The 24,119-nt window shown below is 42.9% G+C and overlaps 1 protein-coding gene and 1 pseudogene across 5 annotated transcripts in view; both read right to left on the reverse strand.

Moving 5' to 3' along the window:
- Fancc (FA complementation group C) overlaps window positions 1-24,119 on the reverse strand; it is a 133,193-nt gene that overhangs the window by 96,606 nt on the left and 12,468 nt on the right. For 2 of the 5 annotated variants that reach the window (XM_040756133.1, XM_040756131.1), the window contains exon 2: window positions 23,435-23,569. The exons of 2 other annotated variants lie outside the window; for them this stretch is intronic. In XM_040756133.1, the coding sequence (XP_040612067.1) occupies window positions 23,435-23,471 (37 nt within the window). In that variant the 5' untranslated portion in view covers window positions 23,472-23,569. Of the gene's footprint in view, window positions 1-18,479; window positions 18,637-23,434; window positions 23,570-24,119 lie in introns of those variants that run through there. One more of the 5 variants, XM_021232005.2, reaches the window with a different exon arrangement.
- On the reverse strand, window positions 21,685-22,149 carry LOC101822948 (annotated as a pseudogene).

Consider the following 24,119-nt stretch of genomic DNA (forward strand, 5'->3'; position numbering starts at 1 on the left):
TGGTCCAGCTAGACCAACAATGGCTGTCTACCATTGGAAAGTTCAAGAATTCAATAGTTGTTCAGTCCACAAGGCTGGATGCCTCAGCTGGTCTTCAGTATACACCAGAATCCCGAAAAAGTGTGCTCTAATGCCAGTGAAGGAATGGACTTGCCAGGGAGAGTAAAGCAAGCAGGCAGAGAGAGCAAACGTCCCTTCTTTCATGTCCTGGGTGGCTGGACCCTGGAGTCTTCCTCCTTCTCTGGCTACTGTTTTCTTGCTTCCAGATTTTTCCTTCTATATATTCTCTCTGCCTGCCAACCCTGCCTATCTTTTCTTCTGCCTTGCTAATGGCCGTTCAGTTCTTTATTAGGCCATCAGGCGTTTAGACAGGCAGAGTGATACACCCTAACAGTTAAACAAATGCAACACAAACAAAAGTGACACACCTTAAAATATTTTATACCTGGGTCCTAGTTAATTCAAAATGTAGTTAAGTTGACAACCAAGAACAGCCATCACACCTTAGATAAGACAAGAAAAGACAAAATAATCACTTTTGTATAAATTTCATATGGCACTGGGAGTAGATCAGTTTAAATATTTGGAAAGATAAATCAGAAATTTTTACAGAAACAAGGAACAGAAATACTTTTATTTTCAAAAAACTGAAGAAGTGAAGCTCCCTGACTATGGATGACAGTCTGACTGTGAAGGCAAAAGCCACAGTGTTGCAGAATATTAGTTAAAGATGTGTTACATTTGTTTATGCTGTGGAATATTTGTTTAATGATGCAAACATTTGTTGCAGTCTTTTATGTTGAATTTGTTTAACTCAGTGGAGGTGTGTTACTCTGCCTGTCTAAAACACCTGACTGGTCTAATAAAGAGCTAAATGGCTAATAGCGAGGCAGGAGAAAGGATAGGCAGGACTGGTAGTCAGAGAGAATAAATAGGAGAAATCTGGGAGGAGAGAGATGAAGAAACAAGAAAAGAAGGGGCCAGCCACACAGCCAGACACTGAATAAGAAGCAAAGATATACAGAAATAGAGAAAGGTAAAAACGCAGAGGCAAAAGGTAGATGGTATAATTTAAGAAAATCTGGCAAGAAACAAGCCAAAGCTAAGGTCAGGCATTCATAAGAAAGAGTAAGACTCTGTGTGATTTATTTGGGAGGTGGGTGGGTGTCCCTTCCCCAAAGAGCAAAAGAATACGAGTAAAAAAAAAAATACCAACTATAACAGTGGTCCCATATTTCGAGTGCTGTGTGTGCCTGGAAGTTGCAGCAAAGCCTCACACAGGAAAATAATATCACCCTAGGTTTTTCAGTATTTCTATAAGTAATTTCAATATGCATAATGAAGAAGCAGGTGAAACCAATCAAAACACACAAGAAACTAATAAATACATAAAAACCAAACAATAGACAAGAACCAAAGTACCCAAATGGAGTGCAGTGACCAAAAAACAACTACAGAACTACAGAGATCCACTGTAACATTACAAACCATACTAAAAGTAAGGAAAGACAAACAGAGGGAGGGGAGAAGAAGGGAGGGAGGAAGGAGGGAAGGGAGGAAGGGAGAAAAGGAGGGAGGGAGGGAGGGAGGGAGGGAGGGAGGGAGGGAGGGAGGGAGGGAGGACAGATCTAAAAAAACAACATAAGCAAAATTAAGAATTTCATGGATGGTCAAACCAAGGCAAAAACAGAATTAGGGAACCTGGAGGGAAGCTATGCAGAACTCAACAGGGAAAAAATCCCAGCAGTGGGAGAGCACACAATAATGGACAGGGTAAGAAGAAAATTCACACTCAATGCAAAGGATGGGGGCCAACTAGAACTCTACAGCAGCTTCCACCCTCCTGAAACACAAAGGGCAGTTAAAGCCTCTCTCACACTGAAACAAAAAGTATGCCATCAGCCATCCCCTGGGGTTAAGGGTGCCCCTGGGAAGATGGAGAACAGCTCCAAGTGAAAGTCATGTAACAAGGGAAATAAAATACTCACCAAAAAAAACCATCCTAAGTATGTAGGCTTTAAATATATGCAGGTATTAAAACATGTATGCACACTAGTTTATAGACCTGGAAGACAGGAATTCCAAGGCTTCTACATTGTACCAGAAGAAGGGATATAAAGGATGACCTAGGAATTTGGTAATTCAAAATTACAATTTCTGGGATATCCATGAATACATCATAAACTGGCATTATAATTTCCAAATAATCAAAGCAGAACGTTTATAATTAAAAAAAAATAATCAGCCCCCCAAAAAGTAAGATGAGAAGGAGAAAGGAAGTACAGCAGGCAGCCTGAATAAACAAAAGAGCTTCGGGGCAGGGTTGCTCAACTGCAGACTGCCTGCTTAGCATGAGCTCAAAGCCCAACACCAAACAAAAAATAATAAGATGGCAGACCTAAACTCAAATGGATTAGTAGTGATGGGGGATGTCCTTCTGTATGCTGTGAATATATGTTTCTCTTATTGATTGATGGATAAAAGTGTTTCGGCCAATCAACAGGCAGGATGCAGCCAGACAAGAAGTATATGTGGGGCTACCCAACTAGGAGAATTCGGGGAGAGGACACAGAGGGTGAGTCATAAGAGAGATGGCATCTAGCTGCCAAGGAAGAAAATGGCTTGAGCATCACCAGTAAGACAAGACCATGTGGAAATACATAGATTAATAGAAATGGGTTAATAATTAAGAGTTAGCCAAATAAGAAGCCTGAGCCATTAGCCAAACAGTTTATAATTAATATAAACCTCTGTGTGTTTATTTGGAACTAAATGGCAACTAGGACCAGGCAGGACAGAAACTTCCCTCAACAAGTAGTTAATAGTATATGCAAATAAAATCAGTTGATATAGTAAAATTTTAGATGAAAAAAGATTATCAGTTCTAATAAAAACATATACATTATTACAAAAGATATACTTAAATCACACAGATATGGGGATAAAGAAAGGATTTAAAAAATAAAACCAAAGAATGGGATGAAGAGACAGGTTAGTGAGTAAGAATGTTTGCTCTTGGAGCACGAGAATCTCAGCTAGGACCTCAGAACCCACATACACAAAAACAGGCTAAGTATTTTAACTCCAGCTTTGGGCAGCAGAAATAGGCAAACAGACCAAGATCTCATTGACCACCCAATCTAACCAAAAGGAGAGAAAGGGCACATGTCACCTTGCTCTGGTCTCTGCATGACTGTACATGTACCAGTGTACCATATAGTCACATGCATGCACCCTCTAAATACACACACACAGAAACAACATCACACTACACATTCACACACACATAGGCATACACACCACATCACACTACACATTCACACATATACACACCACATCACACTACACATTCACACATACACACACCACATCACACTACACATTCACACACACACACACACCACATCACACTACACATTCACACACCCCACACAGAAACACACACACACACACACACACCAATACAAAAAACACTCACAAAGGACTCAAGGTTTAACCCATCAGGAATAAGTTAAAATTCTAAATCTACATGCACCCAATAACAATATAAAACAAACCGCAAAGGAGAAAATACAACACCAACCTAGATCTAAAGAGAAGTAAACCCAACCTTAGCAGAAATTTTTGTCATACCTTTCTTAGTAAATTAAATGATACAAAAATCCACAAATTGCAAACTTTCCCAAAAAAAACCTTATAAGCTTATAAAGTACTACAGGTGTTCTAGCAGAATATCCATAACAGTATTACTTATAATAAACACAATGAAGACAACCACAGGCCAATCAAAAACAACGAGCAGATAACATGAGGGACACTACGCAGCCCTGAAGGCGAAGGGACTCCCACTGCAGACACAGAAGTGAACTCCCAAGCAAAATGTCCAGCAAAGGGGAATGCCTCACAAGAACACACAAAACATGATAGTAACTGTACAAACCTAGAGCCCAGTAAAACTGAACTGCAATGGTCATATAGACATCACAAAACCTGTTACCCTCAGAGGTGAGGAAGGGCACTCTTGGGACAGTGTTTTAATGGTGCTCACCACACTGGCAAAGGTCAAAGTAATCTTCTCAGTCTATTTTCCTGCCCCCCCCTTTTAACTCCTAGGCATACATTCACTATACTACCACTGTCGACAGACTGTCAATGCTAACCAAGACGCAAAGCGTTGATGAACAGAACAAGTGTCATTGAGCTGTTCAGAAATTATTCCTTCTTTTTGCTAGAGCTCATTTCTGAAATGTTGAAATTATCAGAACCAGGTGAAGAGTATCAGTACTTAACACTTCTTTTATCATTCTCTGAAATAAAAAAAAAGAATCCTTTCTCAGTCTGGCTCCAAAGAAGATCCAATCCATACCCTCCTCCTGGTTCCTTAGCTTAGCTCTCTGGCTGCTACCCTGTCTCCAACAAAGAAGGGAAAGCTATTCAGTTCCCTAATCAGGTGGGACATGTCCCATCACATAAATATCTCTGCAGTTCACACATGGGGGGGGGGGGAAAGCCTTGTAAACAGCTTTACACTCATCTCCACTTTCTCCATGACTGACTCAATTGCTCCACAACCCTGGAGTACAACTTAAATCTGTCAACATGAGCCCTTGAGTGCCCAGTGTCTATGTCACACTGCTTGGTGTTCTTCGTCTGGATGGTGAGAAGGTGGAAGCTCCTAACACGTCCCCTAAAGCTCAGGGTTTAACGAGCCATTGCCCTGGACACCTCAACGTGGCTGCAGAAAACACTGCAATGGATGCTACAAGAAGTTTTCAGTTCCTCAGTAATTCCTGTCTTAGCACATTTACCAAGTCCCTAAGAATCAAAACCAACCAACTTCATCCTCTGCACACGCACACACACACACACACACACACACACACACACACACACACACACACACACAGACAGAGACAGACAGAAACACAGAAGCAGTCTGTCCCCACATTGTACACAATCCAGGAGAGTAAGACAGCCTTCAGAAACTTCCATGCACAAGGGAAAATTAGAAAGTTCTATGAACAGAGACACCCAGAAAAAAAAAATCAACGATGGGGCCCCACAATCTTGCTCATGTTCCTTCTTTTCCAAAGGACCAGTGGGGTCTTTCAGAAGCAGGGCTGAAGGAGGGAGATCGTGTCATTAAGGAGACCAGCTACAGGACCTGTGTCTGAGCAGTGCTCAGAGTCAGATTTCCTTTCTCTGAGTTGCCTCCATCTCACGGACTCAGATCTCCAGGGTACGAAGACTCTCCATTTACCATGAGGCTCATAGTGTGACAGCACAGCTCAGAGTCAAGTGTGGCAGGTGACGGAAAGAACACCGTGGAGACAGCACCTTCCTCCTGCTCTTTAGGAGAAAGGATGTGTTCAGAAACTCCTGGGGAATACGCCTCACCAGGAACACAGGGTTCACCAAGCATGGATCACGGAGTGGAAGAACGCAGTAAACAATAGTGAAGTGTCCGAGCCATTTCTGATTAGGAGGGTGGCAGGACAAACAAAACACATGCAATTGTTATGTTTTATGTGGTAGTTAGCAAAAAGTAAAAGTAAATTAACTAAAACAAGCATTCGGGGGCTGCACAGATGACTCGGCATGTGCTGCTCTAGCAGAGGACCTGAGTTTAACTCCCAGGACCCAGGTCAGGCAGCACAACCATCTGCAAGCTTGGTTCCAGGAGCTATGATGCTCATTTCGGGCCTCTACAGGCACCGCCATGCACATGCACCTTCCCACACAGACACCACACACAGACATAACTTAAAACTAAAATTAAAAAAACAAATACACATACAACATCAGAAGGGCAGGAGCCTGTAAAGGACCATGCTGCATCAGTGAATCTCTAATCTCAGGGGGTTTAACTTTCCATTCCCAGTGACACCCAAGCACCAAGGCTGCCACAAAACAGGGACAAGGTCCCACAAGCTCATGCAGGACAGCGCTGGACTGGGGATTAGAACCAACAGCTAGAGGTTAGTTTAAAATACAGGACACTCCTTCTCCCTCCTATCTACCATTGTTCTACAGTTTAACATGAGACCTTCCGAGTCCTCCACTGGAGTCACTGCTGAGAGACATGTCAATGGAAACCTTCAAACTCTGCAAAGTCTACAAGTCCTCCTCAAGTGAAATTCAAGGGACTCAGACCTTTTCAAGTTCTGTTGGAGATGGTAATTGCTCACAGACATTGAGAAGGGACATTTCAAGTCACTCAGTCCTGACCATTGTTCTTTAGGTGTCATCAGGGCAGCATCTGGAGTATCAGGAGAAATTCTAAGGTGGTTATTAAAAATTAGTCATGACCACTTAAGGACCACACCTCCCCATCCACTGTAGATGGTAATATCTAGAATAGCCACAGAGAGAGAGAGAGAGAGACAGAGAGACAACGAAACAGAGAGAGACAGAGAACGCAAGCACTTCTTTGATTTTTTAAAATCAGCTTTTTAAAGTAAAATCTTATGTAAAAGGCCAACATACACAATGAACCCATGTAAATCATATTTGGTAAAAGAGTATACAAATAATGTCCAAAAACTCAACAGTAGAAAAACAGGGAAGCATTTGACCAGACATTTTTCAAAAAGTTTACAACCCACAGTGAGCACATGTAAAGATACTCACCATGAACAATCACAAAGGAAATGGAAATTTAAAAAAAGAAAAAGAAAAAAAAACACAAGAGCAAATACCATTCCATAGCTGCTATCAAAATTCAGAAGACTAACAAATGTTGGTAAGAATATAGACAAAGAACCTTTGTGTACTGTTGCTGAGAACTTATTATACTGCTGTTGTGGAACAATATGGAAATTCTCAACAGATTAAACACACAATTAGGACATGATCCAGCAGCCCCACCATGTGTATTTTCAGATTTTCTTGGCCTGGCTAGATCCCACTGCCCTTCTCTGCCTCAAAGAAACATGCAGATGCTTTATTAGTATAAAGCTGTTGGCCAATAGCTATGGTTTCTTATAGGCTAGCTCTGACTTAATTACTAACCCATGATTACTAATCTATGTATTTCCTCATAGCCTTATCTTACTGTAGAAAAGGCCTCTTACTCCCTTGAGGTCTACATCGAGTCTGCTCAGCATCTCCACAGAGAAGAGAGAGAGATTTCTCGCTTGTCCCTGCTGATAAACTGATTTTGCCTGCTACAGCATGCCCTGCCTGGATCACATAACGACTTCTCTTTACTACATTTCCCAGAATCCTCCTCAACTCATAGTTCCACCTATCTTGTTTCCCTATTAGCCAACAGTGCTTTATTCATCAATCAATAAGACAAACATATACCCAGAAGAACATTCCCCATCAAATGGGCTTCACTAAGTCAGTTTGTCCATTAGAGTTAGAGATTGGACCCACTGCCAATGGCTTAATATATTGTCCCAGTCACACCAGTCACTTACCATTCAGGAAATAGAGTTCGGTCTTATGCAGGATCCCCATTTGTCAGACCAGAGTCAGTGATCTCTTACTAGCTCAGGTCAGCTGATCCTGTGGATTTCCCCATTATAGTCTTGACTCCTTTGTTCATATTATCACTCCTCCCTCACTGATTGTACTCCAGGAGCTTGGGCCAATGGTTAGTTGTATATTTCTACATCTGCTTCCATCTGTTTCTGAAAAGGGTTCTAGCTTCTCTGGGGTTGTGGATTGTAGGCTGGGCATCCTTTACTTTATTTCTGGTATCCACTTATGAGTGAGTAAATACTATATTTGTCTTTCTGGTTCTGGGTTACCTCACTTAGGATGGTTTTTTCTAGTTCTGTCCATTTGCCTGCAAATGTTAGGATTCCATTGTGTTTTAACTGCTGAGTAGTACTTCATTGTGTAAATGCACCACATTTTCTTTATCCTTCAGTTGAGGGACATTTATGTTGTTTCCAAGTTCTGACTATTATGAATATTGATGCTATGAACACAGTTTATGTCTTCTTTGGGTACATACCCAACAGCTACTGTACAAGTTTGTACTCCACATTGTTGTACTCCAACAATGGAGGAGTGTTCCCCTTACTCCACATCCTCTCCAGCATAACCTGTCAATGGTGTTTTTGATCTCAGCCATTCTGACAGGTGTAAGATGGTATCTCAGTTGTTTTGAGTTGCATTTTCCTGGTGACTAAGGATGTTGAGCATTTCCTTAAATGACCTTCCACCATCTGAGATTGTTCTGTTGAGAATTCTCTGTTTAGATCTGTACCCTATTTTTTAATTGAGTTATTTGGTAGTTTGATATCAAGTTTCTTGAGTTCTTTGTGTACTTTAGAGATCAGCCCTCCGTCAGATGTGGGGCTGGTAAAGAGCATTGACCACATTCTTTGTTTTATAGAAGCTTCTCAGTTTCAGAAGGTCCCATTTATTAATTATTGCTCTCAGTGTCTATGCTACTGGTGTCTTTTAAGGAAGTGGTCTGTGCCTATGTGTTCAAGGGTACTCCCCAATTTCTCTTCTATGAGGTTCAGTGTGATTGGACTTATATTGAGGACTTTGATCCATCTGGACTTGAGTTTTGTTCATGGTGATAGATACGGATCGATTTGCAATCTTCTACATATCAACAGCCAGCTATACCAGCACCATTTGTTGAATATGCTTTCTTTTTTTCCATTTTATATTTGTAGCTTCTTTGTCTAAAATTAGTTGTTCACAGGTGTGCGGGTTGATATCAGGGTCTTCTATTCAATCCATTGGTCCACCTGTCTGTTTTTATGCCAATACCAAGCCGCTTTCATTACTATAGCTCTATAACAGAGCTTGAAGTCAGGGATGGTGACTCCCCGAGATGATCCCTTATTGAACAGTATTTTAAGTCAAATTCTATTTGCTGATGAAATGATAGTAAACCTAAGTGACCCCACAAATTCTACCAGGGAACTCCTACAACTGATAAACGCCTTCAGTAATGTAGCAGGATACAAGATTAACTCAAAAAAATCAGTAGCTCTCCTATATACAGATGATAAATAGGATGAGAAAGAAATCAGAGAAACATCCTCTTTTAAAATAGCCACAAATAACATAAAATATCTTGGGGTAACTCTTACCAAATAAGTGAAAGACCTGTATGACAAGAACTTTAAGTCTGTAAAGAATAAAATTAAAGAAGATATCAGAAAATGGAAAGACCTCCAGTTCTCTTGGATAGGTAGGATCAACATAGTAAAAATGATATTTTACCAAAAGCAATTTACAGATTCAACGCAATCCCCATCAAAATCCCAACACAATTCGTCACAGACCTGGAAAGAACAATGCTCAACTTCATATGGAAAAACAAAAAAACCCAGAATACCCAAAACTGAGAAACTCTTAAAACACAAGAATACACAAACCCACATCCCACTAGCTACCGGGCTGCAGCTGTTGACAACTCCACTACAAAGCAGGCAGGAGGGAACTCACGGGACAAGGCAGGGTGCTCATCACTGTTAGTTCAGTCTGCCTTGAGAACCTCCTGAACATGCCTCAGAGACACACACCTGAGCCACACGGTGAAAAGTGCAGTTTGGACACGCATGACTCTTCCATCCTTCTTCCTGTTAGCCATGGGAACTGAGCTTCAAAGGGTTTTGGAGAAATTTTTCAATTTTTAAAGGGTTTTTTTCCATTTTAGACACTGTAGTCTTCATATGATACCTAGAATAACTGAAACCGCCCCAAGACAAGAGTAAGGAAGTCTAAAAATATGGCCCACACTTCTGCAGCAGAACAGAAGACACAAAGGTCACTGCAACCATGACACCCCTAAACCAGTTCTCATCAAGTTTCCTATTCAATACAAACATATTTTAGCTGAATCCACTCCAAAGCACCTGGTTTTCTCAGTATAGTTTTGGAAACCATGGGAACACAGAGCACTGGGCACAATAGGAACTTACAGATATATTAAACAAGTGTGCAAGAAACTAACAAGCCTACCACAGCTGTTGCAAGAAAAGATATACAAAAGTTAATTTATTTTATGTTGATAGAAGCCTTTGAAGCTCTCAGATTGTCAATATTTAAAACAAAGCTAATTATAAATCACACAGTATCAAAAGCAGCTGCATATGGTACTCAATTGAGAGTCAAGATAGCTTTCCTTTTTGGTCTGAAACATTTACAATCCAGAAATATCATAGGTAAGTCTATACAGGCCTAATAAGGGCCATAGCCTGAGTGGTATCCTGGTTTTAAAAAAAAAACCCACACTACTTTTCCCCATTTCCTGTAACAATGGGACAGTCAAACACTCCTGTTATAAAGTTAGCACCTAACAAGCCAAACAGAAGGCTACAAAGCACAGTTCATAGACACTAAGCAAGAGTCAACACCTCAACTGTGGTCACCACCACATCCCAGCAATCAATATACATTAAGACTTGTGTTCCATTACACCTCGGATTCACAACACTCTTCCCCCTCTCTAACTAACAGGCATTCACCAATACAGTTAACATGCAGAAAGTAGGGTTTCTTTGCGTAAGACTGATTACTTGGCTTCTGTTTGCTGCATTACCTTAACATCATAACTGCATATCCATCTACCCAGGAAGGGCTTATAAAAGAAACTTGGGTTGGAGAGATGGCTCAGCAGTTAAGAGCACTGGCTACTCTTCCAAAGGACACAGATTCAATTCCCAGCAACCATGTGGCAGGTCACAACTGTCTGTAACTCCAGTTCCAGGGGATCCAATGCCCTCACACAGCCATATATGCATAAAAAAAATCATAAAAAGGGAAATTATATTTCTCTCCCCAAAGCACCAGTGTTTGAGGGAAAGCACCAGGAGGAGGAACTGGCCTTTTCTGTGTCAGTGCTGTTTTCACCTCTGATGCAGGCTAATCAGAAAAACAGTCTGAAATTCAAATTAACAGGTTGTTTCCAAACAGCTTCAATTCTCAACAGAGACTGAGTCTACAGAATTGGAGGCCTGGCCAGCTTCAGACCAGGCACAGAATGTATACTCTCTTCAGCTGACTGTGAAGAGTTAAAGAAATGTGCTCTGGCAGGTGATCCAGGGCTTTCCTGAGCTCACCAAACTGCTAGGTCCCCAGTGTTTGGGGGATGAGTTTTCCTCTCACCTGGTTTTCTTGGACCACAGTAGCGCTTGTGCTTGGGGCTGCTGTAACAGAGACCCTCTATCAGCACTTCAAGACTACCCTCCAACTCAAAACACTATTCTCACCCTGCAACCCCAGCACACTGACAACCTACGTCCCTTGCAGTCTTCACTTCTCTGTCAGTGAGGCTGCTGGCTTTCAGCTGAGTGCATTAGAGAAACGTGCAGAGGAACGCATTAGTATAGTAATGTGCCTTAGTTTGCTTCTCAGATGCCGTGATAAAAAAAACTGACTGTGGGAACACCAGACCTTGAGCAGAGACCCACTTCCCCTTCTGCCTGGGAGTAAGCAGCTGTAAGACAATGTTTAGTAAAAACATGTTTACTAAAAATGATACAATAAGTTCCTGGGAAAGGCCTTCCCACTGAAACCGCCCTGACCTCGACCTTGTCCAAAGACTAACCGCACCTTCAAAAACCGACACACACATCCACCTCTGGGTCAGAGCAGAACCAGCCAGGGTAGAGGAGAGAGCAGAAGCTTCTCTGGTGGGAGCTTTTCTTAGGAGGTTTTCTTGAAACTTTTTGGAGCCTGTTTAAAGTTTTCTTTATATCATTGAACGAGTCTCTGTGTTTTCAATACCCGACACCCTCCGCACGTTCTCGGACACAGGCCGCACAGCAGACGTGACAATTGGAGGTCCCACCGAGATCGTGAAAGCGAGGTAAGTGGCCGGGTTAAGAAACTATGGGGAATAGTTCCGGGAAGCTAGAATCATTACAGTATCAACTGAAAAAGTTACTTAAAGAACATGGGACTGCAGTCAAGTCTAAAACCCTAGAAGGCTTTCTAAAATCGATCGAACGAGCCAGTCCATGGTTCATTACTGGGGGAAGCTTAAATATTCCAGATTGGGAGGAGGTTCGCCGTGATCTTCATAGACTTTTACGAAAAGAGGGATCTGAGTCCTTGCCCCCTACGACATTCTCCTTATGGAGATTAGTGAGGGGAGCACTTTTGACAGATAAGGTTCGTCACCGCCAGGTAGTTCAGGACACAAAAGAGGCTTTTTCAGAGTTACAAGAGACTGAGACTCAAGCCTCCTTGAGTTCAGGGGCAGAGAGTGATGATGAAGAGACCGTGATTGAAACTAGAGGCTCCATTGTTAGTGAGGATGAGGAGGAGTCTCTTAGTAACAACAAAAAAGCGGGTAGACATCTCCGGGCGCGACCCAAAAAGAAGGACTCCGGTCAGAATCGGTTATATCCTTCTCTATCAGACCTAGAAAATGGAAGTAGCTCAGACTCAGACTCTTCACAGTCTGAAAAGGAACGGTTACTTGCTGAGATCGCGGCCCTTAAAAAAGAACTAAAAAGATTCTAATTAAGGAAAGACAGGACAGGGAGAGAAACCCTTCCCCATACTCTGAAAAAAGGGACTCCTCCTATGAGATAACCCAGTCCTTCTCAGACCTGGAGGGAAGACCCAGAGGAGGGGTCCAATGCTGCCCGGTGGTGGCCCCAGTAATGGAAGTTCCAGATCCGAACAATTCTGGACAGGTCATTCGGCATCATAACCCTTTAAATTTTAAGGATATAAAACAACTTAAAGAGGCAACTTTAAATTATGGCGCACAGGCTCCCTTTACACTTTCCTTAATGGAATCTTTTGCGTCTCTTAATTTGACACCTGGCGATTGGCAGCAGCTTTGCAGAGCAGCTCTGTCGGGGGGAGATTATTTGATTTGGAGAGGTGAGTTTCAGGAAAGATGCAGCCAGACAGCCCAAAGAAATGCACAGGCCGGACAGCCCCAGAGAAATGTGGAGATGCTTACCGGGAGTGGTCAATACGCCACCATTCAGCAACAAATGCAATATGACATCGCAGTCTACGCCCAAGTGGCATCAGCGGCCCAAGGGGCTTGGAAAGCATTGCCTTCCAAGGAAGGAGGGGATCATCTGTCCAAAGTCCTTCAAGGACCTTCCGAACCTTTTCAAGACTTCGTAGACCGTCTCAGTCAGGTAGCAGAAAGAATATTTGGGGGCATTGGGCCTGCGATGCCAGTCATAAAGCAGATGGCATTTGAAAATGCAAATAAATATTGTAAGGAAGCCCTTCGCCCCTATCGCAATAAAAGTCTAAATGACTATATCCGGATCTGTAGGGACATTGATGGGAACTTCATCCAGGGCCAAGTGTTAGCTGCTGCTATTCGGCCCCAAGTGGGGAAAGAAAGACCTACTCTTGGAGGGAGAAAAACATGTTTTAGCTGCGGTAGGGAGGGACACTTCCGTAGAGAGTGCCCTCAAAATAGTACTACGGGTCTCAAGAGACCTGGTTTATGCCCCGTTGTCGAAGGGGATATCATTGGGCCAATAACTGCTACTCTAAAACTGACCGGGAGGGAAATTTCCTTCCTGCTAATAATAATCAGGGAAACGGGAGGAGGGCCCCGCCCCAGGGCCCCAAAACCAATGTGTACGGGGCAATGACCCCTGCTCTGGGCAGTGGCAGGACTCATTTTCTCCCCCAGAGCAACCCCTTCATATCTCAGACCTCCTTAGAGCCACCTCGGGGAGTGCAGGATTGGACCTCGCTCCCTCTGCCCGGGCAATCCTAACACCGGAAATGGGGATCCAGGCCCTCCCTACTGGGGTGCATGGGCCATTGCCCCCAGGCACGGTCAGACTACTCTTGGGACAGTCCAGTACTATTCTTCGAGGCCAGGCTGGACTGACAGCCTCAAACAATACAGAGAAACCCTGACTCAAAAAATTTTTTTGGTAACAGTAAAGAGGTACTGGTATTAAGTAAAGAAAAAGAAAAGGACGAAGGTACATGGAATAAAAAATTTTGTTTACATTTAAATTCTATTTTGTGAGTCATCTCTAAAAACTTTTGGCCAAAAGCCTGGCCTCTCCACCTTACATCTACAAAATTACAAGGAGTAGGTACGGCTATACCCCATGACTGTAGCTCAAATGGAGAAATGATAAAAAACATACAGAACTTTTTAACCCTTTTAGTTCAAGGATTGGCTGGAGTTGTTCTTTTACATAGATTTCAATTAAGAAAGCTTCATTGCAACAGACTAATCATGACCTAGGGAAAAAGGATGACTGAAAGATGCATGTATGTTCTGAATGTATGGTGTGGCCACACCGGTATGTATGAAATGTGATTGTGAATGCGTGAGTGTAAACTGCTTATATGATTAAAAGGATACTTAAATCCCTTCAAAAATAGTTAAGAAGCTACCTAGATTGCTTTAAATATAGCCAAAAGGAACATCCAGCCAGTCTGTTAATGTTTTAACAGAAAAATTTAAGATGCAAACGAGGCCTTGTCAGCTAGTGAGAGCTCTACAGGTTAGATTGGGAAAGACTGCTCACAGACTTCAAATAATTTTAAAAACTTATTTGGACACAGTATAGTTTACAATCTTTGAGTGATTTTTCAGAAGTTTTTGGGAAATATTTAATGGATATGTCCTTCTTAATGGGCATCTACAAATAATCTAAGTAGTAATCCCAATTTACCTAGATAGTTAACCAAGGAGGGTAGACAAATCCTTCTACTGTTATGGTCCAGCTTCAACAGTTCAAAAAAAACTTTTTTTTAGAAAATAAAAAAGGGGGAATAATGTCCCCAGTCCCCACATGACTCATCAAATAATACACTCCTCATTTAAAAATTTTATAATGTGAATGCCACTGAGTTTCAGACAGATTCTGGCATGATGGAACTTGAGCAACCATTGCTCAGGTCAAATGGAGACATCCATGAACTAGACAGTGGAGAAGACCCTAATTTGGGGTCGAGGGCATGTTTGTGTTTTCTTGTAGGAAAAGAATAAAGCTTCGACAGCTATCAGACCAATTAGTGAGATGCATGGAGCAGAGAAAAACTGGACCTGAGACCATGGGAGCCTACCTAAGCCAGTTTGAGTGAGATCTCCTAAATCAGTGTTCTTGACCCTTGATGTCATCGAATCTACAGCCCAAGAAAGAAAGAAAACAGTCGGTTCAAGATTTCCAGTTTCTCAACAGACCTGCTGCATCAACCTTCTGGACCCGTGAGTTTTCATCCCGAAGCCAACAGAGAACTGGAAAGACTAACTGTCTGCCCTTGACACACCTTGAAACAACAGAATTCATTTTGCCAGTTTTCCCTTTAGGGGAAAAAAGGACCCATTTAAAACATTTGGACATTGGTATGGACTATGATGAGTGACAAAAGCCTCTTTTCAGTATTTAAACAGGACATGGTCACTTGAAATATCAAACTTGATGGTTCCTGTTTCTAGAATCACGACTAGGCCATTGTATTTTTCTGGAGAAATGCAACTTGTCCTAATGCGACAACGATTGTTCATATTTTTCATAATGCTACATGTGTAACATCAATGATTGTGCCCAATGTATCTGTGCAAGTGCACTTTCTAAATGCTTTCCTGAGCAGATCTTGAAACGATTGTAAACTTTATCAAATTGTAAATGTAAATCACATGCGGGTTACCCTTGTAACAGACGAAGGCTGGTAGAATGTTATGGCCCAGATCTGGTGATGGGTATGGTAATGGAGAGGCGCTATGTCAATGGGGGTCCTGGAAATGGTGGCAGTGGCGGTAGGCATTCTGGCTTTATGCCGAACTCAAACGTGCCTTGTTCCAGAGGCAAGAGATCCGTAACCAAGTATTGCTTAGCTTAGCCCATGGCAATCCCGATAGCCATGAAGTTTGGTTACAGATGATTTAAGGTTGGGGTATCTCCCATGACAGGCAACCTGTGGGGAAGACCCCTCCCACCTAAAACAGGGGTTCAAGGTCCCCCAAAGACGGGAAAGGGAGGGTGACCCTACTTGACCTAAGCCAGGAGTGCCTCATTTGAAAATAAAAAGGGGTGAATTGTGGGAACACCAGACCTTGAGCAGAGACCCACTTCCCCTTCTGCCTGGGAGTAGGCAGCTGTAAGACAATGTTTAGTAAAAACATGTTTACTAAAAATGATACAATAAGTTCCTGGGAAAGGCCTTCCCACTGAAACCGCCCTGACCTCGACCTTGTCCAAAGACTAACCGCACCTTCAAAAACCGACACACACATCCACCTCTGGGTCAGAGCAGAACCAGCCAGGGTAGAGGAGAGAGCAGAAGCTTCTCTGGTGGGAGCTTTTCTTAGGAGGTTTTCTTGAACCTTTTTGGAGCCTGTTTAAAGTTTTCTTTATATCATTGAACGAGTCTCTGTGTTTTCAATACCCAACACCCTCCGCACGTTCTCGGACACAGGCCGCGCAGCAGACGTGACAACTGACCACAAGCAACTTTGTGAGGAAACGGTTTAGTTGGTTTACAGGTTACAGCCATCATCCAGGGAAAACAAGGCAGGAGTTCCAAACAGAAACCACAGGAGAGTGCTGTTTGCTCAGCTTGTGTTTTTATACAACCCAGAACCACCTGCCTAAGGGTGGTGCTACCAAAAGTGAGCTGGCCCCTCTCACATCTATCATTAAGCAGGAAAATGTACTACAGACATAACCAGAGACCAATCTAATGTAGGCTCCCTCTTCCCAGATATTGACAACCAAGACAGCTATAACATAATTAACATACTAGAAACTCGACAGGCTTGATGGTGCACACCTTTTATCCCAGCACCAAGGAGGCAGAGGCAGATGCAGGTGGATCTGAGTTGGAGGCTAGCCTGTTATACAAAGCTAATTCCAGGACAGCCAGGGCCACACAGAGAAACCCTGTCTTGAAAAAACAAAAAACAAACAACAAAAATAAAAAAAGAAAAGAAAAGAAATTGTCTTCTTGCATTTGTCACTGGTAACTGGACTGAGGTTATTTCTGCTTCCTTCCATCTTTTCTTCCAATGGGAGTTTACCACTCAACAACAAAATTGGAAAAGATAGCCACACATTGTAGGACTTTACCACAGGAACTCAAAAGCACTTACGATGACAAGGCAGCAATGTTCCCTGCCTGTTCTCACTAAACCTATGGCTAATGAGAAAAATCAAGCCCTGTGTGTAGGAGCAGGGCAAGCTTGGGAGGGGGGTGGGGAGAGGTCAAACCCAAACCAGGATGCTTATCGAAACACTTAGGAAAATATTTTTATCTATTTATTTATTGGTGGGATATTAAGATGCCACAGGGCACAGTGGAGATCAAAAGACAGCTTGCAGGAATCAGCTCTCTCCTTCCCCAGTGTGGGTTTCAGAAACAGTACCCAGGACACCAAACAGCTTTACACACTGGGCCACCTCACCCACCCAGGAAGAATTAGGCTACAATTTAATCTGGGCTTCTCACACTTGAAGAACTGCTGCTGAGAAACCCAAGGACAGGCCCAAGATCTTTTTTATTCTGTTAACTAAGTACCACAAACATAAGCTAGTAAAGCCCTACACTTGCAAACCTTGTAAAATTACAAACTTAAAAACCGTAGAAATTTTACAGGTTTTGTTTTGTTTTTACCACATGAACAGAGTCTAAACAGCAAAGGGGCAGATTTCAACTGACAACAGTGATTTGGTGTGGGTAATGGCGTGGTCACCGATGCTCACTCTAGCCGGCTGCTATGTGGCCTTGACCGTGACTCTAGAGGCAGTGTGGCCCTGGTGGGGATGGCTGACTGGTCAGCCGCTTTCCTCTTCTAAGCGGCAACAAAACAGCATCCTCTAGGTGAGGTCAGACATTGTAAATACTTCAACCTCTGTTCTTTATCTTCCTGAGTTTCTAGCAGAGCCACTTGGTGCCAACACAAGCTGCTATAGACTCTGAACGTTCTAGACAGCAAATTAGGTGTCTGAAACATGGGGCTTTTTTTTTTCAATTTGTCTTCAAAAGGTTCAAGTGCTGTCTTCCTAGACAACTCGGCATCCTAATCAACCCCACTCCCTAGTCTCCCTTATCTCTGGGAGGCCTGCAAACCTCAGGAGCAGTCTACATATCTGTGCTAAGGGTCACTGAGTTCATACAGGAAAGCTTTCTTGTGGCTATGTTTAGTTCTGTGTAAAACCAACTGCCTAACTTTGTTTCCTTTACACTCTCAGCCCATGACTTCCTGTTATAAGACAGCACAAGAAATCCTCTTTGATGATGGACTCTACTCCAAACACAGCAACAGAGGGGAAGCATCAAAGTAAAAAATAAAGATGCAGGGATGCTAAAATATGTTGAAACCATTCTTGAAATAGATACAGGACAGAAACATAAAACTGCAAAATCTCCAGCAGGAAGAGTTGTGTGCCTCTGTGCTCAGTAACCAAAACCAGGCAACAGAACTGCAGACAGGGCCAGAGTTCAGGCAAGTTGGGGACATATGAACCGACATTTCCAAAGGCACCCAAGCCAGCCCTGTGGTGCTATGCAGAGCAGGCCTCTGCCAGGCAGCCACCTGGGGCAGTTACCTGAGGATCGATGTAACCTAGCCTCAGCCAGCTTCCTGGAGGTGAGGAGTGCTGTGGCACAGGGAGCGCCGCGTGCTGAGGAGCCGCAAAGGACAGGTCAGTCCACAGCTGAAACTGGCTGCCGACAAATGGGCCCCACACCATTGCACCCAGCTGCTTTCTCTTGCTTTTAAAACTAGAGCCAGTGCTAGCCAAAAATGCCTGAGAATAAGCAGCACCCTTCTCACCCCTCCCCTGTAATCACCACAAGAAGATGTATGCGCTTCCCTCATCACAGTGGCAGCCACCTCGGGAAAGATTGAGACCCCTATTCATATTTTCCATGGGGCACAAAAGTCTCCCCGGGGGGGGGGGGGCTAAGGGCATAGCTGAGTCAGCCCAACGCTGCCAAATAAACCCTTTCCCTTCCCAACTTGCTTTTGGTTATGGTCTTTCATCATAACAATGGGAACCCTAGGATAAATTGGGCAAGAATCACCAGGTATTGCTGGGACAGACCTGATCATATTTTTTTGGAGGACTGTGGAAGGACTTGGGAACTTTAGGCTAGAAAAACCAGTATGTGTTCAAAGCGTGGTGAGCTGTTCTGTGGGAGCTCTGAAGATTAGAATATTGAAAGCAGACAGTGGAGGCCTGACTTGTCAAGCTCCAGAGGGAAGTTTGAAAGTCACTCAAAGACTTACCAGGGCCCATTTGCTATTTTGAGTTGAGAATCTGTGGTCAGCTGGGGCTGAAGAACCAGCTGTGATTAACAAGCGACCAGAACCGCGAAAGTAAAACTTTTGCTTTACTGCGGCAATTGATGCAGCTCAGTTGAAACTTAGAAATTAGTGGTGGTTGAGAGAAGACCAGCATCGCTGAAGTCAAATCTTCTGGGAAGTGTTTCCTCAGCATCAGCACATAGAAGCTGTGTTCCATAGGTAGCCAAGATTGTACGGCCCGCTGATAGCCAAACTTGGTAATGTGTAAGAGTCACCCATTGGTACTGGTTTTGAAGGCATGCAGGTGTCAGAGAGAGTAGTTGAGGTTTGGCACTGTGAGAGAGGACAGTATAGGCCATTGAAGAAGGTGATGCCTCAGTAGCAACCGAGATGCCAGCACTTTGGAGATGACAGTTCCATGGGAACACCACTACGGAGAGCAGTGGAGAGTGGGTGGGGCCTGCCAAAGTCTAGAAGACAAGTTGTGGGTGCTACAGAGGGCAGAGGCAGAGAAATGGCCCAAGCCCTTTGGAGAACCCCAGAAGACTGTGAGTGAATCCCAGACACCGGACACTGAGTTATTTATATTGCTGGGAGTTTGGTTTTGCTTCACTCAGATTGTGACTGTGCCCTGGTTTTTCCCTCTTAAAGTTGGAAAGAAAGTATTTTATTTTCACAGGAGCACACAGTTGAGATACTGAACTTTTTAAAACAGATTTTGAATTTTTAAAGAGGCTGTACATCTTAAAGAGACTGAATTTTAGATGTGTTTGAATTTATAAAGACTGGGACTTTTAAAGTTATTTATGTTTCATATTGTGATATTAATATTAACATGCTATCTTGGAGACAGATGGGAAAAAAAGAAAGGTTCTAATTGAAAAGTGATGTGTTTGAGTGTCAAGGTGACAAGGGGTCAGTTGTGCTGGGTGGTTTTATGTCAACTTGACACAAACTGTAGTCCTCGGGGAGGGAGGTGCTTTAACTGAGAAGATGCCTCCCAAACAGGCTGCAGGCAAACCTATAATGCATTTTCTTTTTTTTTTTTGTTTGTTTTTGTTTTTTTTTTGTTGTTGTTGTTGTTTTTACGAGACAGGGCATCTCTGTATTGTTTTAGAAGCTGTCGGTCCAGCCCGGCCTCGAACTCATAGAGATCCGCCTACCTCTGCCTCCCGAGTGCTGGGATTAAAGGCGTGCGCCACGACTGCCCGGCTATAATGCATTTTCTTAATTAGTGATTGATGGGGGAGTGCCCAGCCCATTGTGGGTGGGGTCACACCTGTGCTGACGATTCTGGGTTCTATTAGAGAGCAGGCTGAGCAAGCCATGGGGAGCAAGCCAGTGAGCAGCACCCTCCATGGCTTCTGCATCAGCTCCTGCCCTGCTTGAGTTCCTGCATGAACTTCCCTTGATGGTGAAGTATCGTGTGAAACTATGACTGAAACAAATCCTTTCCTCTCCAGTTTGCTTTTGGTCATGGTGTTTCATCACAGCAACACTAATCCTAACCAAGACATCAGCGCCCACACGGCAACTCACAACTGACTATAACTTCAGTTCCAGGGGTCCAACACCTTCTTCTGACCCACTTGGGCACTGCATGTGCACGGTGCACATTCATAGGCTCAGAAAAACAAGCACACATATAAAATAAGCAAACCTCTTTAAAAATTAACTAAGTGGTCACTCATACAAGTTTGTGGGAATATCTACCCAGTATGGAATTAGGAAAGTATACCAAAAGCTCTAAAATGTTTACATTCTGTAACAACTAATCCATTTCTGGGGATTTAGTAAAAGGAAAGAACCAATGATGCATAAAATTACTGATAATTAAAAAGTTTATACTACAGCCACGTAAAGGACATGGGCCACTGGTCTCATTTTAGAGAAATACGGTTTGGTGGAATGGAAAAGTGCTTGTCTAAATTAAACGTTATAAAATAATACACACATCATGACTGCAATTTCATTCTCTATACATAAATACATGCATATACAATCTAAACCTGCTATGGCTATTTCATGCTCTTCATTACCTTCCAAATTTCCTATGGTAATCACACAACACTATTTCTGTTCCCAGTCCAGTGTGGTTTATGCACCAGAGGAATGACATCTGAGATTGACCTCTCGCCTCCACATGTATGTACAAACCTGTACACAAACACACACACACACACACACAGAGGCACACATATACAAAACTACAGTCAACCAGAAAACTTGCAATCTGATGAGGTAAAAGAAATGCAAATAAATTAAAACAATAGTGTGATGATGCTACAACAGCCAAACACACCAAGCTGAGGAGCCTGAGAGGGCCATTACTGTTCACACACAGATACGGCAACTCACCACTCCCTCAGCCACGCCAGGCACATTTCTCAGTGCAGAGGACCGACGGCACAGTGCAGAACTGGACACTTGCTTCTGGCTTATCAGTACAGCTATTTCCTACCTGCCCCTCACACAGAGAAGAGAGAAGAGCACAGTCCCTCTGACCTCCACTCCTGTGCAGTGGTGCATATGCACACACCAAGCATCTTTAAAGAACGGTGTCATCTCATTTTTTTTATTTAATAAAATCTTATTTTTCCTAATGTACAGCTGACTGAACCTGTTTATGCATCTCCACCCTTTGTGTTTCTGGTGTAAATTACTTGGACTCTGTGCTTCAAAACCAGCTTGATTAAGTCCTTTACTAAGTAGCCCCTGAAGGGCTGCCCTGACCAAGGAACCTCAAATCTTCAGTCTGGCAGAGACCACAGCTGGAGAAACAAGCTTATAACTGGGCACTTCCTTACAGAGTTTGTCGTATTATAGCTTTGTGAAACAGGACTAGATTGCCGAACTTTGCCTTTGGACCACTTCTTTTTGGCCTTGCCACCAGACTTATTTACTGGGTCTTTGTCCTTCTTGGCTGACTTTCCCACATCTTTCTTCTTCTTGTCATCCTTAGACGGCATGATGAAGCTCAGAGAGTGTCGATGACCACTCCACCTCATTCTTCATAATTAAGTGTGTCAGAGGCTGGAGAGATGACTCAGTGGTTTAGGACACTGGCTCCTCTTGCAGAGTGCCTGGATTCCATTCTTAGCACCCATGTGGTGACTCACTATTGTTCAGAACTCCAGTTTCAGGGGATCTGTCACCCTCATTGGGACTCTGTAAGCACTCAGCATGCCCATGGTGCACACACAGACAAAACATCCATAGAGCTCAAGCACAAGTTATTGGGAGGGGGGTTATAAACACTATGTGTACACTAAATTACCTATTTTAAACAAATGGTGCTGCCCCAAGTTGGGGTTGGGGTAAGGGGCTCTTACTCTCTAAACATGGAAGCTAATTCTGTTATTGTTCCTAGGAGGCCTAAAACAATAGCTTTAGCAGTTGATACAAAAATCTATATTATCAATCTTCTACTTTGCATTTCCTCCTGGATTTTTTTTAATGTATCTCACTATCTAGCCAGGTATGGTTTAGAACTTCCTATGACACTTTGCTCTCTTCAGAAAGAGAGTGTGTGGAAAAATGGCAGGAACCTCCAACAACACAAGACAAAACACATTCAACAAAGAACCATAACCAGTAGATTTTAAAAGGCAAGATGATCTGAATGGCTGGTGATGACTTTCTAGGTAATACACTATGGACATTAGGAAAGGGAAGTGGAGTCTACAAGTGGGAAAGGGGGGTCAGGAACTCCTCAGAGGTTACTAGAATCACAATCATTCCACTGATTGTGTTTTAGACATGCTCAGGCCACACAAGGAGAAAGCTATTCCTGCTCTGGCTGGTGCAATAACTACTTGCTTTGCTAGATCTTCATGGCTATAATAACATACCTACATATCTTATTTGTCTCCCCAAATACCTGTGAACAAACCAAAGTAAATTAGAAAGAAAAGGAAAAGCATGGACATGTGACCAAGGAGAGGAGGGCAGCATCTCCCAGAGTCTAGTTGAAGCCTCCTGCCTCTTGCCAGTTGAAGATCAAGGACTCCAAAACACTTTCCAAATATATTTCTATTTAGTGTGTGGGGGAGGCTGTAGGTAGGTCAGAAGACAACTTTTGCAAGTTGGTTCTCTGCTTTCATTGTGGGTACCAGGGATAAACTAAGGTTATCAGGCTTGTACAGCAAACACTTTTTACCTGTCATCTAGCCAGTCCTACACATGTCTTTTAATAAATTCTAACTCTGCTTCATACTGGCTCATCCTGAAATTCTTCCCTTCTAAGACACATACCTGAGGACTCCAAGTCAGAACACAGAGAGCTGTCCATCTGAGCTCCGTCTGCACTACCCACAACAGCACAGCTGTCCGTCAACAGATGAATGGACAAAGGAACACAGTGTATGTGAGCAGCAGAACTTCATTCAGCTGTAAATGAGAATGACAAATTTGCAGGAAAATGGATGGAGATGGAAGTCACGTCATGCAAATTAAGTTAAGACTCAGAAAGACAGTGTGTTTTCTCTCATATCAGGAACCTAGGATAAAAGTATACATGCATGTCTATGTGCGTAGGGCATGAAAACTGAATAGAGCACATGAAGAGGACAGGACAGGGGTACTGAAGGGAGGGGGAAGAAGACAAGAAAGGGTAATGGGATCTATGTGACATCAAACCAGAAACAAAAAGGACTATTTGAACAGGACCAGCAAGAAAAGGAGAGCTAGAGGACAGGGTGGAAAATGAACAGTAACAATGGGTAAGGATATATGTGCACAAAAAAAATGCTCTACTTTATTACTAACTTAAAATGATAAAAAAAGAAGAGATAAAACAAAGAGAAAAACGTTACCTTTAATGTGAAAAACAGAGGTAGTCTGGAATGAAATTATGAGGAGAAATTATAAGAAGTGTGACACACACAGGACTGTAAGAACCTACTGTGAAGAGTTATGACCTAACAAATTAGATAATCAC

Source organism: Mesocricetus auratus, unplaced genomic scaffold, assembly GCF_017639785.1.
Source record: "Mesocricetus auratus isolate SY011 unplaced genomic scaffold, BCM_Maur_2.0 Super-Scaffold_100013, whole genome shotgun sequence".
Classification (NCBI taxonomy): domain Eukaryota; kingdom Metazoa; phylum Chordata; class Mammalia; order Rodentia; family Cricetidae; genus Mesocricetus; species Mesocricetus auratus.